The sequence below is a fragment of the Stylophora pistillata genome, chromosome 14 (assembly GCF_964205215.1).
Source record: "Stylophora pistillata chromosome 14, jaStyPist1.2, whole genome shotgun sequence".
Taxonomy (NCBI): domain Eukaryota; kingdom Metazoa; phylum Cnidaria; class Anthozoa; order Scleractinia; family Pocilloporidae; genus Stylophora; species Stylophora pistillata.
This window is the reverse complement of record NC_142532.1, coordinates 263490-277617: the sequence shown is the minus strand read 5'-3', so window position 1 is coordinate 277617 and position 14128 is coordinate 263490. Positions and strand designations below refer to the sequence as shown.

Sequence of the window (14128 nt, the reverse complement as noted above, 5' to 3'; positions counted from 1 at the left end):
TCAGTAGAATGTTTTTATTCCAGTTCGTGTGAAATGATCGGTTGGTTTTGCCGTGATGTTATTGGCTGTAAGACTCAAGTGACGTAAGTCGGTCGTGATTGGTCTGTTTCGGTCTGTCGGTAAAGTTAGGTTGTTCTTTTTCGGTCGTTTGTGATGTTTATGTCGTGAATGAGTCGTTTGTATGGGGCGGGTAGTTATTGACATCTGTTTAGGGGAGTCTGTTCTAAGTTAGTAAACCAGCTTACTAGACTGACTGAACACAGACGGGCGACGAGGAAAGGTGATGTCAGCAATCACATTGCTGAACACTATCGACTTACCAACCACAACATTGACTGGGACTCTGCGCAATGCCTAACCTACAGCACTGACTTTTTACAACGACTGACTCTGGAAAGCTGGTTTACTAACTTAGAACAGACTCCCCTAAACAGATGTCAACAACTACCCGCCCCATACAAACGACTCATTCACGACATAAACATCACAAACGACCGAAAAAGAACAACCTATCTTTACCGACAGACCGAAACAGACCAATCACGACCGACTTACGTCACTTGAGTCTTACAGCCAATAACATCACGGCAAAACCAACCGATCATTTCACACGAACTGGAATAAAAACATTCTACTGACAACAATCATTCACTTGACTCTGATGATGACTTCCGCACAGGTTGTCGAAACGTCAGTCACTGCCACCGACAACAGTCCTTCTCAGGACTACACTCACCCGGACGATCAGACCACACCTTCACAATTTAAATTATAGGTCTCAAACTAGAGATGGGCAAACAACAATTGTTAATGACGTAAAAAGTACAAGTTTTCACCTTTCATCCACATGCACGTGATTTTTCCCTTTGTATGATTTGTGATGTTTACTGTCTGTATAAAGTAAACACAGAAAACAGAATAAACAATTGAGCTCTGATTCACAGTGGACTAAACCAAAGGAATTAAACCCTTTTTTGAAACCATTTACCTTCTGCTCCACAGCCTTAGGATCCAGCATCTGCCCAAAGTCTGCCTGGAGAACATCCAAACCGACACGAGGGACAATGGTGGTCTGCAAATCATGAATTCAAAATAGTGATCACATTAGAATCAAACTTCATGCATTAAATTTAAATGAAGGAAGAATAGGGACCTTAACAAACAAACTAGTAACTTACAGTTTCTCCAACTGAGGCATGACAAAGAACTCTTCCATTGGTGACAGTTCATGAGCTGATGGCAGCAATTCTCCAGAAGAAGTACTCTGCTCAAAGAGAGGAATCAACACAACTTATGTTGTTAATTATTCCTTACTTTCTGAAGATAAAACTCAAAATTAAAGGGATGATATAACTGGTAACAAGTAACACTCTACTAATCCCATGCTGCTGCATCTTTTCTCTTAACTGGAATTTCATTCTCAACCACAGTTTGTGTACATAATCAACGTTTTAAGATTTTATTTACAAAGCAATAAAATATTATGTTTTAACTCTTTAACCCCTTAGATAGAGTAACTGGTTTCTAATTTAAATAAGATATAGAAGGCATAAGAATAAAGGAAATAATCACCAAATTAAGAAGGTCCTGATTGTCAATACTGTAAATAAAGTACAGAAGAATGCAGAGAATACCAAAATTAATTTTGGGGTGCAAAGGGTTAAATGTCGTTAACCTACAACTATCAGAGTACAAACCTCCAGTGCTATGCTATTAAAGCTCCTTTGTCATCAAGTTGAAGTTTGTTTGTTCTCAGATCTTCATTAAGTTGCTATAATAAATTCATGAACATATTGAGTAGTAAGGTTATTTGATATGTTAGATGTACAATCATATAGACTTTGTTGTGGGCTGCTCTAGAGCAAAAGCATTTTGAAATAACTTTAATTCGTATAATTATTCATCATTTTAATCGAACGTAATCTACAGATCTCTTTTAGTGGGAACACCACCACTTACCTCAGATTTTTGAGAATCCACATCTAACATGAGTGTGATACCTGTACAGATGTTTCTTCTGCAAAACAGCTGGTAAACAGATAAATTTACGGTTCATCATTTTAACCTCATGGTATGACATAAGTCATGCTATGGGTTTAGGGTTTGGAGGCAAATTTCAATTACAAATCACTCACTCACTCACTTTGTTATACATTAATTAATGCATTAAACCTGGATTAAACACTTTTTCTTCCCCTCTCCAATAAGTTTACCTGTTCAAAGTCACGGTGTATGTATATTTGGGGGGTGGTACAAAGGCAAGAGTATGCCAAACTACTTGGACAGATTCAAAATGGCATCCTGTCCCTTGAAGGGTGATGGTTTTTTTTATTCCAAACTTGATCAAAACATACCTTTGTGGAGCCAAAAATGGAAAGGAAATATGCTACAGAATACCCGACTGCAAAGAAATGGGTGTCTGAGTCTTAAAAGTGACAATAACATGAACAATTCGTGCGAGAAGACCTAAACACTTCTACACACTTAATTTACAAGATTTAAATTACCTGAGTGAGTAAACTTTTCTGCATCATTCAGCTTACACTTCACTGTTAGAATAATCTAAAAGTAGGCTGCCATAAGTCTACAACATGAGCATCAAAGACAGAACGAATGATTCAACAATCCGTATGCACTCTGCCACTGGCTGGGCTCTTGTGCGTAGCATCTTGTGTTGTCAGTAAAAAAATATTCTTGACACAAACTCTAGTTACACCTACCTAATTTTATAAAGTTATTCTTAAGGAAAATGTTCCTGAAAATGAAAACGATTGTAGTACTATGAAATGCAAGTATCTATAGCATAGTATCTAGAGCATTGTATTGCGCCGTTTGGCTGCATAAAATTTGGCTCCTCAGTTTTGGCTCCTCAGTTTTTTCTATACCAGTAAAAGAGCCAGTGTGGGCAGAGTTTTTCTTCAAGTGCCTTGGTCTGATCTTCTCTCACCTGATCTGTCATGTGAACTTAAGCTTAGAACTCTCACTGACATTATTAACCTTGAGCTGAACACGATCATGCCCACACGTTCTACAAAGGTGTATGAAACTGACCGGCCTTGGTTGTCTGTACATCTCAAACATCTAATTGCCCGTCGTCAGAAGGCATTCGCATCCGGGAACCAGTACCTATTTAAGATCTTAAGAAACAAAGTGAATCGAGAGCGCAAGCGCTGTCAGAGGGTCTATTACGAGAACAAGGTTGATGGCCTGCATGCTTCCAGGCCTCGTAATTGGTGGAAAGAAGTGAAACAGCTTTGTGGGTCCACTAAATCTACTGAGCGCGATCTGAAATCCAAGCTCCACAAAGATCTTGTATATAAAGATGCAGTTTTAGCTGAAACAATTAACCAGGCGTTTGTTAGCGTAATGAAAGACTACTCGCCATTGGCAGTTGGCGCACAGGTGTCAGCAGATGATGATAATCCGATTGTGGTTACTAAGCAATCTGTCACGAGGAAGCTTCACGAGGTCAGCACTTCTAGGGCGAGTGGCCCAGATGACATTCCAAACTGGGTCCTTAAGGAATATGCTGATATCTTGGCAGTGCCCATTGCTGACATCTTGAACGCCTCTTTCTCTGAAGTCAGTATACCTCGTGTATGGAAACTGGCCGATGTTCCACCATTACCCAAAGCGCCAATTGTCTTGGACTTTAACAAAGATCTACGGCCAATCTCACTTACATAAACCATGTCAAAGATCGCTGAGAGCTTTGTTATCGAGAAAGCTCTGAAGCCCGTGGTGCTATCTCATATTGATCCAGGTCAATTTGGTTTCATCCCGGGCTCTTCCACTACGTTCGCGCTTATCTTGATGTTTCATCATTGGTTGCGCGCCACCGACGGCACCAGGGCGTCTGTAAGAACCGCTCTACTGGACTTTTGCAAAACTTTCGACTTAGTGGACCATAACATCTTGGTTGGTAAACTTCATACTCTCAGAATTAAGCCAACTGCCATCAACTGGATTATTGATTTCTTGAGGGACAGAAAGCAAAGAGTTAAGCTCAACGGAGTTTACTCTGATTGGCTTAGTGTTCCTGCGGGTGTTCCCCAGGGGACTCGTCTTGGCCCTTGGTTATTCTTGGTGCTGATAAACAATCTTAAGTTACCTGACGGGTTGTTTGCTATGTGGAAATTCGCCGATGACACTACTGTTCCGGAAATAGTACTACCATCCAAGACCTGGAACGTATTCAGAAGCGCGCCTTGCACATTATCCTTCCTTATGCAAGCTACAACAGTGCGCTCAAAGAGGCAGGCATCTCCTCTCTTTACGACAGGAGAGCATCTCTATCGTTTGATCTTTTTAATGACATTGTTCTTGACATTAATCACAAGCTCGCAGGTCTGCTCCCACCTAAAGCTGAGCACCACAGGCAGCTGCGCAACAATAGGAAGTTTAACGTGCCAGTGTGCAAGACTGATCATCTGAAAAAATCTTTTATTGTTAGCCATAGCCTAAGGATGTAAAAACATATGTTTAAGTATGTATATTTTTTAACACAAGATCATCCAAAGTTAAGCTTTTTTATTAGATTTGTATATTTTTATTATTAAGATTCTTAAACTATTTTAACTATGAATTTTGTTTCTTGTATTGTACATTATACACGTAATTCAGTCTTCGGACTGCGAGGTGTTTCTTTTTAATAAACGATCCATCCTATAGAATCTGTCACTTCTTTGTGAGCAGTATGACATTACAATATACTAAACAAAAAAAAAGTATTTAAAAAAATTATAGATCATAGACTGCTCAATACAATGCAATATAGTTTGGGTTTTAGAGATGACATGGTTAAAATAAAAAGAGGCAATACATAACATGCATAGTAAAATAATGAAAGTGCATATCAAACACACAAAGGTGCGATATGTTGTACCTTGTCTTTAAATCTCTGTGTAGAATTCGCCTGCATGAAGCAAAATGTCCATTAGATTCATAGTACAGAAATGTGAGGTGTTATCAGAAAAATAAAGCATCAAAGAGTCTAGTATGTTTTCAAAAATTTCTCCAGCATTTTGAAGTTAAATGGGGAGGGATTAACTTCATACCAACTTACTTTTCATGCATAAACTTGACAGCTAGAACCAGTTGAATAAACCATGCCAAAATTAATGACTCGTCAAATGTCTTCCCAGCTTTCTCCCAAGCCTTAATTTTATCATCAAGATCACCTCCCTAGGTAGAAAAAAATGCACAGTTTAGATTGTGTATATAATCCCCAAGTATGCATGGTGAACATGCAGTAGTTTCAAAGAGAAGGCTGGAGGAACTTATTAGCTAGTAAGTAGAAAATTTCAAGGAATTATCAGTTTCCACATGAAGACATTTTACATAGACACATGAATTTCTGTGAAACAATTCATGTACCATAACAAAACAAAACAAAAACAAAAAAATCTGCTGGCAAACCTCTTGCAAAGACCAAGAGGTTTACCTTTATAGATCATGCCCGCAGACGCATTTTTCCTTAACTAAGGTAAAGAGATGTAAACCCAAAGTTTGGTTTCATTACTCAAACTGGAATTTTGGGTTATAATTACAATAGTAAAAATGAATTGACAAAAAATGATTTACATACAATTTGATGAGACATGGGACAATTTTTAGGGGATGAGATAACATTCAAAATTCATGCAACAATTTTAAAAGCACAAATTATCAGAACACCTTTCCATTTTATCTATCTGAATACTTTCTATATTTATCTAGTAGTTTGCTGCTACATGTACATGACAAATGTCAGTTGCTGTGTGCTTTTCAATGTGTAAATATTGAGTTATGAATTAAATTGAGGCGGGGAGAGAACAAAAGAACAAAGATGATCTAGCAGTCACTATATCATGATATGCTAAGTAACATCACATGTGTATCACCAAATTAAAAACAGACTTTAAATCAAGACAGATATATTTGACATAAACATCCAAACTCACCTCACAATATTCTGTAACAATGCAGAAGAACTCTCCATCCATGAAACTATCCAAGAACTTGTCAATGTTAGGATGATTTAGCTAAAAAAAGGTGAAAAATTCAATCTGGCACTTGTTGTTACAAAGACAGTGGGAATTGAGAGCACTCTCCCAAACAGCTATGCTACAATACTTGTAGGGAATATCACAAGTTACATCAAATTTTTTTTTTACTATTTCTATGTCCACAGTTCATCTAGCCTGCTTGCAGGCCGTAGTTGGTGTGTGCATGCAAGATTCAAGGGGGCAAATATATTTGGTTGCCATAATGGATGGGTGGAATTGATCTGGGAGGAGTGACAAACCAAAAGGGAGGAAAGAGGAGGAGAAAATCCAGAAACCCCCCCACCTTGCCTCTCGCTTTATCACTTGTCCGAGATCTTCCACCCGTCCAATATAGTGACCAAATGTATTCACCATGTTGAATCTCCCACATACCAACTTTCCCCTATGAGCAGTGTACAATTCATCATTTCTAGGCAACCTCAGAAAGTCTCAGTTATTTCAGTTAAAGTAAAAAAATACTGGATGTTCATTTGACAAATTTAAGTTTTTTAAGTTCAGGGTATATGTTGCTTGTTGTACATTATGCTCTCTTGCATATCTGTCGATTAATACGAGCTAAATTTTTAAACCTACATTGGATAACAATCTAGCTTCTCTCATGGCATCTACTGTTTCATCTGGCTGTAGCTCCCCCACAAATATCTCCTTCAAAACCTTCCTAAATGAATTAAGAAGATAAATTGTGTGTCAGTGATAAAAACTTTTTTACAGATCTGCTGCTGAAGAAGTTTGTTGAATAATTAATTTCTGATTCCTGTTTCAAGGTTGTTTTAGTGAACTCTACAGTTACATTACATAAATTCAGGTGTTTTTTTTCCATGGCATGGACAAATAAGCTTAATTGCTACTTGATTGTCCATTTGTTGAGTGATCTTGTTCCATACTAATAGCAGAGTTGAATCAGGGAGAATTTTCTTACAACAGCCCTTTGTTCCATTAAAGCAAGAAGAGAAGATTCATATGGTAATTTTTTAGTTAGAAACGATCTTACCCTGACAGACACGTCCTCGTTCTATCCACTACCAAGGTTAATCTGATACCTGTGGCTTTCCTCTAGACTCCAGTGTGTAAGCACAAATACAATCAAAATGCACCTCACTTTGTTCTCATAAAAGTTTGATGTGCATAAAAGCTTAAGCTTTTATCGTTTTCGACTTGCAAGTAGTAAGTAGCGATATGATTTTAGCTGGGTATATCCTAATTCATTAGTTATCTTACTTAATTATTTAGACACGACCCCACAAGCGAAGTGTCGTTTTTAATACTTATCGTGTATAAATAAAGATTATTGATTGATTGATTGAGCGCAAGAGGTCACCTTCTAAAATATTTGTTGCAGCGAGTTCTTCATAAATCAATAAAGTGTTCACTTGCGTTATACATCTACACACACAGTTTTAGTTTCAATAGGAACTGAACATTTTGCTCTTTCCCACTGTTACGCATAAACAGGGGAACAATGGTATCGACATTCTACAAAGAAAAACCACCAAAATCATACAGTGATATTGGTCAATAAAGGTGCTGTAAACAAAAAAATTAATGATATCACACAAATGATAACCCTGCGGCAGCCGGTGGAAGTTTTACCGCCCAGATAAGTCCGCCTGTTGCATACTTTTCGGACAGTTTTTTTTTTTTTTTTTACATCTACTACGCTATGGAAGTGAATGTATGTTACTCTTTCTCACCGGATGTGTGGAAGAGTTGACTGACAAACGAAGATAATTTTGATTCCGAACAGCCAGTTTTGGGTTAGTAGTCCATGTATGGGAATACATTGGAATACATTGGAATACATTGGAATACATTGAAAATATATACCGAGCTCAGGACATTTTACGGGGTCATACATGGACTCCTAACCGGTGAAAAAGAAGGCGCCATTTATGATTTGATTAGTGGTGTTTCACCAATACTAGCGGGAACTCACGACTAAAGTTTCCGTGAGGACCTTCTTCAAGAGCCATTACGATGAAAAACCTGTGATGGAACGGACCTCTTGGATACATGGAGGGGGAAAGAATTCTGAAGGCGCTTCTGAATGGTGAAACAAACGATTTGTTTGAAGACACCAGTTTTGCAATTATGTTTCCTTAAAGCAAGCTTATGATAGCTTTTAAAGTTTTGTGCAGTTTTATGATTATCATCAAGCTACAGGGAAACGATGTTGACTTTCCATCGATTGAATTTTAGTAAATGTGGAATACCATTCTTCTGAAAAATAATTGCGCACGATCGATGGAAAGGGTATTCGTTTGCCTTCATCGACGGGAGAATGTTTTACCCATGTAATACACTTGTTTTGCATACTGAACTTTACACATTTCCAAAGATACTGACAATAAGTAGAATTAATTCAACAATTAAGAGCTTCTTTCATCGGTGATCATTTCCGTTGGTGATCAATTCCGTTATTCTCATGTTCTCAAATTATGTGTGTTTTGGGGGTGACATTGTAAGGAGAAATGAGATGCTAGTCACCCCCAAGTCAAAGGGTTAAAAAAGGCGAAATCTGTTTAATATTTTTGTGAGTACATGAAACAACATTTTGAAAGATGGCATGATTATGTTTATGAAGCAATTCTCTAATTTTCTTTTAGACTATCTTTCTCGGCTACGATCACCCTTGAATGCCAAAAATGGCAGCAAGTTGGGTTGCAAAGTTGCAGAAGAATCTGTGTCAAAATACACATTGTTTTCAACCAAGTTTCTGAGATGGGCTATTGAGACTTTGAAAAAAGTCAAAGCCAAAGGGAAGCACCTTGATGAAATCACAAACTCCTCAAATTTAGGTAAGTGAGAGCTGCAAAATAAGTGTACAGAGTTTTCAAAAAGGATTGGCTATTAGCCAGTATATGGTTAGTTGCATGCATTCTGGGATCTTGGGGCATGCTGCCCACAAAGTATTGTTTCTGGGAGAGGGGATGGCACAGGGGTGAGAGGACTCACCCCCCCCCCTCCATGTTGTGATGCAGGTTCAATTCCTGGACTTGGCATGAGATGTGGGTTGACTCAGTTTTTGGTTCTTGTCCTCACTCCAAGAGTATTTTCTCCAGGTCTTCCTGTTTTCCTCTCTCTGTAAAAATCTGCAAAAAATTTTTTTTCTTTCTTTTCTTCTATTTACCTCCCTGTCATGGGGAGCATCGCATATGGTCTTAGGCAATAAAGACCCAGTTACCCCCAATTGAGTTGGTTTGTATTTAATCTATTTAAAATGTATGGGCTCTAAAATTCTATCTCATGCATTTGTTTGGAAGTATATGCAAAGTGATATGATAGTTGGTTGGCTAGGTAAACATGAGCTAGGTAGAGATTGAATGGGTGCTCAACCAGCATGAAAATGTAATTTAACCTTAAATATTTTTGTGGATGTTTATGCGAAAATGGCCTTCAAGGAAGTTGTTTGTTCAGGAAATTTGTTGTTTTTTCACAACTCAAAATCAAGGTAGTTTTTTTTATGTTCTAAAATGGTGGCCAGTACTTAAGGAGAACCCTGAATGTTTATGACTTTTTTTGTCCCTTCCTCTCCAAGCATCTGAATATAAAAAAGAGACTTGAAGAAACCTCAGAATTTTTTTTATTTCTTATCTTTGATAATCAATCTCAAAATGACTTTTGTCTCCTACACGAAATATAGTTTCTAGTTGTGTGATAGTGGGAAACAATACACCTGTATACCTTCTTAGAACACCCCTGATCATTTTGGTGAACCGACATTACTGACTTTAGTAGTAGTAAAATACTAATGAACAACTTCCTTAAAATGGTTGAAAAATGTTAATTTTGTTTGTAAGAGTTCATACTTATCCTTCATTAGAAGTAATGTGAAAATTAAAATGATTACTGACTAATATACAATTCTATGGATTTTTGTTTAGTGAGTATGTTGCTCAGCGACACATTATCTATTCAGAATGGTAAATATCTCAAGTTTATTCCTTCACTGGACCAACTTGGCAAGACAATTTATTTGATTATTGTTCAGCTCCTATCTAAGGGTCAGTTTGACCAGGCTTTTTGTCATGCTAATGACTTGCTCAAGTTCATTCAAGTGGTCAAGTCCTGGAAAAACTATGATGGTGGAAAAATGGAGAAGGGGCTCTCTTCACTCTCTCTTCGAATAAATGGATGGTCTCCATTGTCAAATAGAACTCCTTATCTTGTGGAAGGAAAGTATTCTACTGTTTGTTACTAGTCAGTTTGTGAGAGGTGATGGGTAAAGTACAACTGTATGTTGTCATTCAAAGTGCAGTTTTTGATTCACAGTTTTGTTTTCTTCACAGAATTCACATTCTGAGAGAATGTGTTACAGTTGCACAGCAAGCAAGCAAGGTTATTCACGATGCTCTTGAAGACCCTGATATTCCTTTATCTCTTAATGAGCTGTGATGGCTGGGTAGTACTGTTTACAATGTAGGCTGTGTGTCCTATCAAAGCGACTGTTTTACTGACGGAGTGCCATTGCTGGCTCTTGCCTGTGATGAGTTAAGAATCTGTAGCTTTGGAGCTGAAACAGAAGAGAAAATCATTGTCCAAGCTGAAGAGGTAAAGTCTGTTCAATTGATGAAGGTACTATAATTTAAAGTTTATTGAAATAATTAATAGTTCAGTTGAACTATGGTTTGACCCTATACATGAGAGTTTTCCTCGCTGAAAATGTTACATTCAAGTATTGTTTCAAGACTGTCTTATGGGAAGCAGGTGTTCTAAGCTAGAACAAGGTCCTTTCATACAGTCAACAACTGCCAGAATTCGACAAATTTCTTAATTACTGGTAGCTAAACACATGTAGAAGTAAAGAACAACCCAGCACAGGAGTATAAAGGGGTTTTGGAAGACTTTAAGGGAAACTTTGACAAAAAGTTTTGTGCTGAACTTTTCAACTTACTAGCCAAGTGGCCAGTGACATCTTAGATGTTACAGCAATTTTAGTTTGTTTACTAGCCAAACTGGCTGTTGGAAATCAGAAACCACTAGCCAAAACTGAATTTCCACTAGTCTGTGGCTAGTTGGCTACCATTAGTGTGGAGCGCTAGAGGGGAGTAACCTTTTCATGAACTGGTATTCTTTCTAGGGGGAATCACCAACACTCCTAATCAGTTCATGATTCTGAAACTGAAATAAGCTGTGACAAGATAGGCCTTCTAGCTCATGAGGTCAATTTGCTATGGCTACAAACATGAAACAGGTTTGCGATGAACCAAATAGGAACAAGGGTGGGTAAGAGGGGAAAACTTATTACTCTTTCACTCCCAAGATTTCATTCATAATTCTCCTTAGTGTCTGCTTCACAATTTCTATGATCTAAGTTTGGAGAATTTGGTATTAGCTTAACTTATAATCCCTTTATCAATTGGTATTTGTCTTTATTCTCATTACTTGTCTGTTTGATATAGTGTTGATACAGTAAGGAGAAATTCTGTCTTGGTCACTCATGGGAGTTAAAGGGTGAATGTAGAATAAGTTGCTGATGACAAATCTAATTTTGGCTAACAATGACATGGTGAGTTTTGAAAATGTTTATTTGGCAATGTTTGAAAAATACTTTTCAGGTGAAGCTACTCACAAAGTATGCCTTGCTAGTTGACTGTCAAAGAAGAGCCGGAAGAATCAGGGATGCACTAAAGACTGCTTCAACTGTGGTCCTGGTAGCACTGAAAACAGCCTCTGATGCCCACACCCTAAAACAGCCAGTCAGACAATGGGTCTCAGTGAAACATGAGCTGGTGAAGGATCTACAGGAGGGAGAAAAACAGTCTGAGAGATGCAGGTTTGCAATAGAGTTCAAAATAAATATTAGTATTTTGATGTCGATTAACTTAAAGCTTATGAGTTTTAAGCAGATGTCAGATCATAATGTGTAAAAAAAAGGTTACAAGAACTCCAGAAAATTGGTTTTAATTTGTTTAAACTTGATCAAATACATGCATGTTGTTTTCATAATCAAACAGAACATACATACATGCAGCAAATATAAAGATTATTCCATGGGAAGTGCCCTCAAACGATTTCTATTCACAAGTTGCGATGCATCAGAAAAGGGAGGAGTGAGTTTTTTATGCATTGCAGCAAGTGAATAAAAATTATTCAAGCACTATCATAACATAACCGTTGAAATGTGGCAGATTCCTCACCTCAATACACCAAAATCCTAGTTTTTGGCTCGTTCAAGGCTTCAAAAGGATCAGATAAAATTAATTTAAAGAGGGAAGAAAAAAATGGGGGGAATTCTAATATTTTTAAGGTTGACTCTGGAGAGATAAGGCATAGTGATAAAAAAAGACAAAATGATATAATCATTATGGTGTTGAAGAATTACATAATTAAAGTAAGATTGAGTAAATTGGAAACTGTCTGAAGAAATTTCTTGGTTCTTTTTTCTTCTCAGAACCCTATGCAGTGCATTTGCAGAGCAAGAAGATGCAAAAGATGTAGAAGGAAGCCAGCTCTGTTTTGTTTTGCAGGAAGAGCTTGCTTGTTACAAGACCAAAAGGTAACAAAATACTTTCTTTTACATTCTGACTTCTTCTTATGGTTTCCCCTTTCATAAGTGAAGTACAACTGTACCTGCCAAAATGTTTCATTGAATTGTTCCAAACTTTTTCAGCTATGACACAGCAGTAGGGCAAATTGCTGTAGTTCATATATTTTGAACTGCGGTATGAGATACGTATGATGCACGATCCTCGCAGTAGATAGCGCTATTTAAGCAATAGCGCTATCTACTGTGAGGATTGTGCATCATGCGTATCTAATACCGCAGTTCAAAATATATGAACTTCATATATTTCATTGTATACTTACAATTGTTCACCGCCTTTGAGCCACCTCACTTGAAATTTCAGCCAGTAGCCTAACTTCTTAGCTACCAGTCTGAAAGGCCTAGTGCTGTTGGACAGGATGTTAGTCAATGGCAGGCAGGGCTCCAATTTAATTTTTGGATCACTAACCCTTCGGGTTAGTAGACATCTTTTTTACTAACCAAATAATAAAGTTTGGTATCCAAGCTCACAAGTTACGATATCTCAAATATTGAACATTTTAATAATAACAACTAGGACAAATCAAAGAGTAGCTGAAATTGCATAGTGACCTCAAAAACGTAGACAATTATCCACCTATTTTATTTCCCTCTTGTTTACCATGATTAGTCAAGAACAGTACATCTACAGCATTCTCTAAAAAGAGTTAAAGTTGACTTAACAACTTGAGTATTCTAAGTATTCCTCTGAGAGTCGGGCCTACGTGCTCTTTGCCCTGAGGTCTACTGATGTTTAAATATGTTAGAAAATTTTACTCACCATGTCGGGTTAGTTGGACAAATTTTTAGTAACCAAACGTTGAAAATTACTAACCATTGGTTAATGGGTTACCATTAATTTCGAGCCCTTGCTTGTAAATCCACAGCATTTAAGTTGCTATTACCAATCCATACTCATGGTTGGAAAGGGTCAGTATGAAACTAGAGTGGGTTGCCTGAGAACAAAACACAGTGGCCTTGGTTAGGACTCCAAAACAGTCCTCTTAAATTGGAGTTCAGCATGGTAACCATGGATTGACCAAGTCTCCTATTAATTGTGAAGAATTTTTATCATCTTCTTATTGAAAGGACAAAGTTGGTCATTCAAACTGTCAGTTACTTTTATTAAAATGAATCTTTACTCAGCAGACACCTTGATGGGCAGGGACAAAAAAAATTGATCCCTTTCAAGTACATCAAATCTGCATCAAAAGAAACCTAGACCTGCGATGAGCAGACACTGCAGGGCTCGACACTAATAGTAGCTGAGTTTCTTTAGATCTGCACCGCAGTACTGTCAAGAAGCTGGGGAGACTCTAGAGCAGTTATTGGACTCAACAGATAGTCAGGATGAGGAGAAAAACATGCATTCACGTTTGCTGGATAGACTTGGTGCTGCATATTTATGGCAGGCTTTGCTTGAGCACAAAGATGCAGTAAATGAGAGAGCAACTTCAGCAAGGCCAGAGCTTTCTGACAGTTATGAAGGAGAAGAGGAAAGTACTGGAAACTTTTTTGATTAAGATCTGATCTGACAATTTGATGACCCACCCAGGTC

At 37.7% G+C, this 14128-nt stretch overlaps 1 protein-coding gene and 2 long non-coding RNA genes across 5 annotated transcripts; 1 reads left to right on the top strand and 2 right to left on the bottom strand.

Moving 5' to 3' along the window:
• Window positions 1-830: 830 nt before the first annotated feature.
• On the bottom strand, window positions 831-4139 carry LOC148716019 (uncharacterized). 2 transcript variants are annotated; one of them, XR_015995659.1, is made up of 6 exons: window positions 2508-4139; window positions 1960-2028; window positions 1573-1600; window positions 1179-1264; window positions 989-1072; window positions 831-891 (listed from the first exon to the last, which is right to left on the bottom strand). It is a non-coding gene; the product is annotated as an uncharacterized LOC148716019 (long non-coding RNA). The 2 variants fall into 2 exon arrangements; XR_015995658.1 differs by having other exon boundaries at window positions 1960-4139.
• A 46-nt stretch (window positions 4140-4185) lies between these two features.
• On the bottom strand, window positions 4186-7925 carry LOC148716018 (serine/threonine-protein kinase Nek11-like). 2 transcript variants are annotated; one of them, XM_088744945.1, is made up of 6 exons: window positions 7739-7925; window positions 6621-6705; window positions 5943-6023; window positions 5066-5184; window positions 4886-4915; window positions 4186-4460 (listed from the first exon to the last, which is right to left on the bottom strand). In XM_088744945.1, exons 1-6 carry the CDS (start codon window positions 7900-7902, stop codon window positions 4427-4429), a joined length of 513 nt encoding a protein of 170 aa, XP_088601071.1. In that variant the 5' UTR covers window positions 7903-7925; the 3' UTR covers window positions 4186-4426. The 2 variants fall into 2 exon arrangements, with proteins under 2 accessions (XP_088601071.1, XP_088601070.1); XM_088744944.1 differs by lacking the exon at window positions 4186-4460 and having other exon boundaries at window positions 4516-4915.
• A 4742-nt stretch (window positions 7926-12667) lies between these two features.
• Window positions 12668-13818, top strand: LOC148716017 (uncharacterized). Its single transcript, XR_015995299.1, has 2 exons — window positions 12668-13007; window positions 13720-13818. It is a non-coding gene; the product is annotated as an uncharacterized LOC148716017 (long non-coding RNA).
• Window positions 13819-14128: the final 310 nt, after the last annotated feature.

Coding starts and splice junctions, on each gene's coding strand:
- LOC148716018 (XM_088744944.1), bottom strand. CDS start 7,902: ATGTATGACCCCGTAAAATGTCCTGAGCTCGGTATATATTTTCAATGT. Junction 5,185..5,942: donor TTGTTACAGAATATTGTGAG/GTGAGTTTGGAT, acceptor TTTTCTACCTAG/GGAGGTGATCTTGATGATAA. Junction 4,916..5,065: donor GTCAAGTTTATGCATGAAAA/GTAAGTTGGTAT, acceptor TGCTTCATGCAG/GCGAATTCTACACAGAGATT.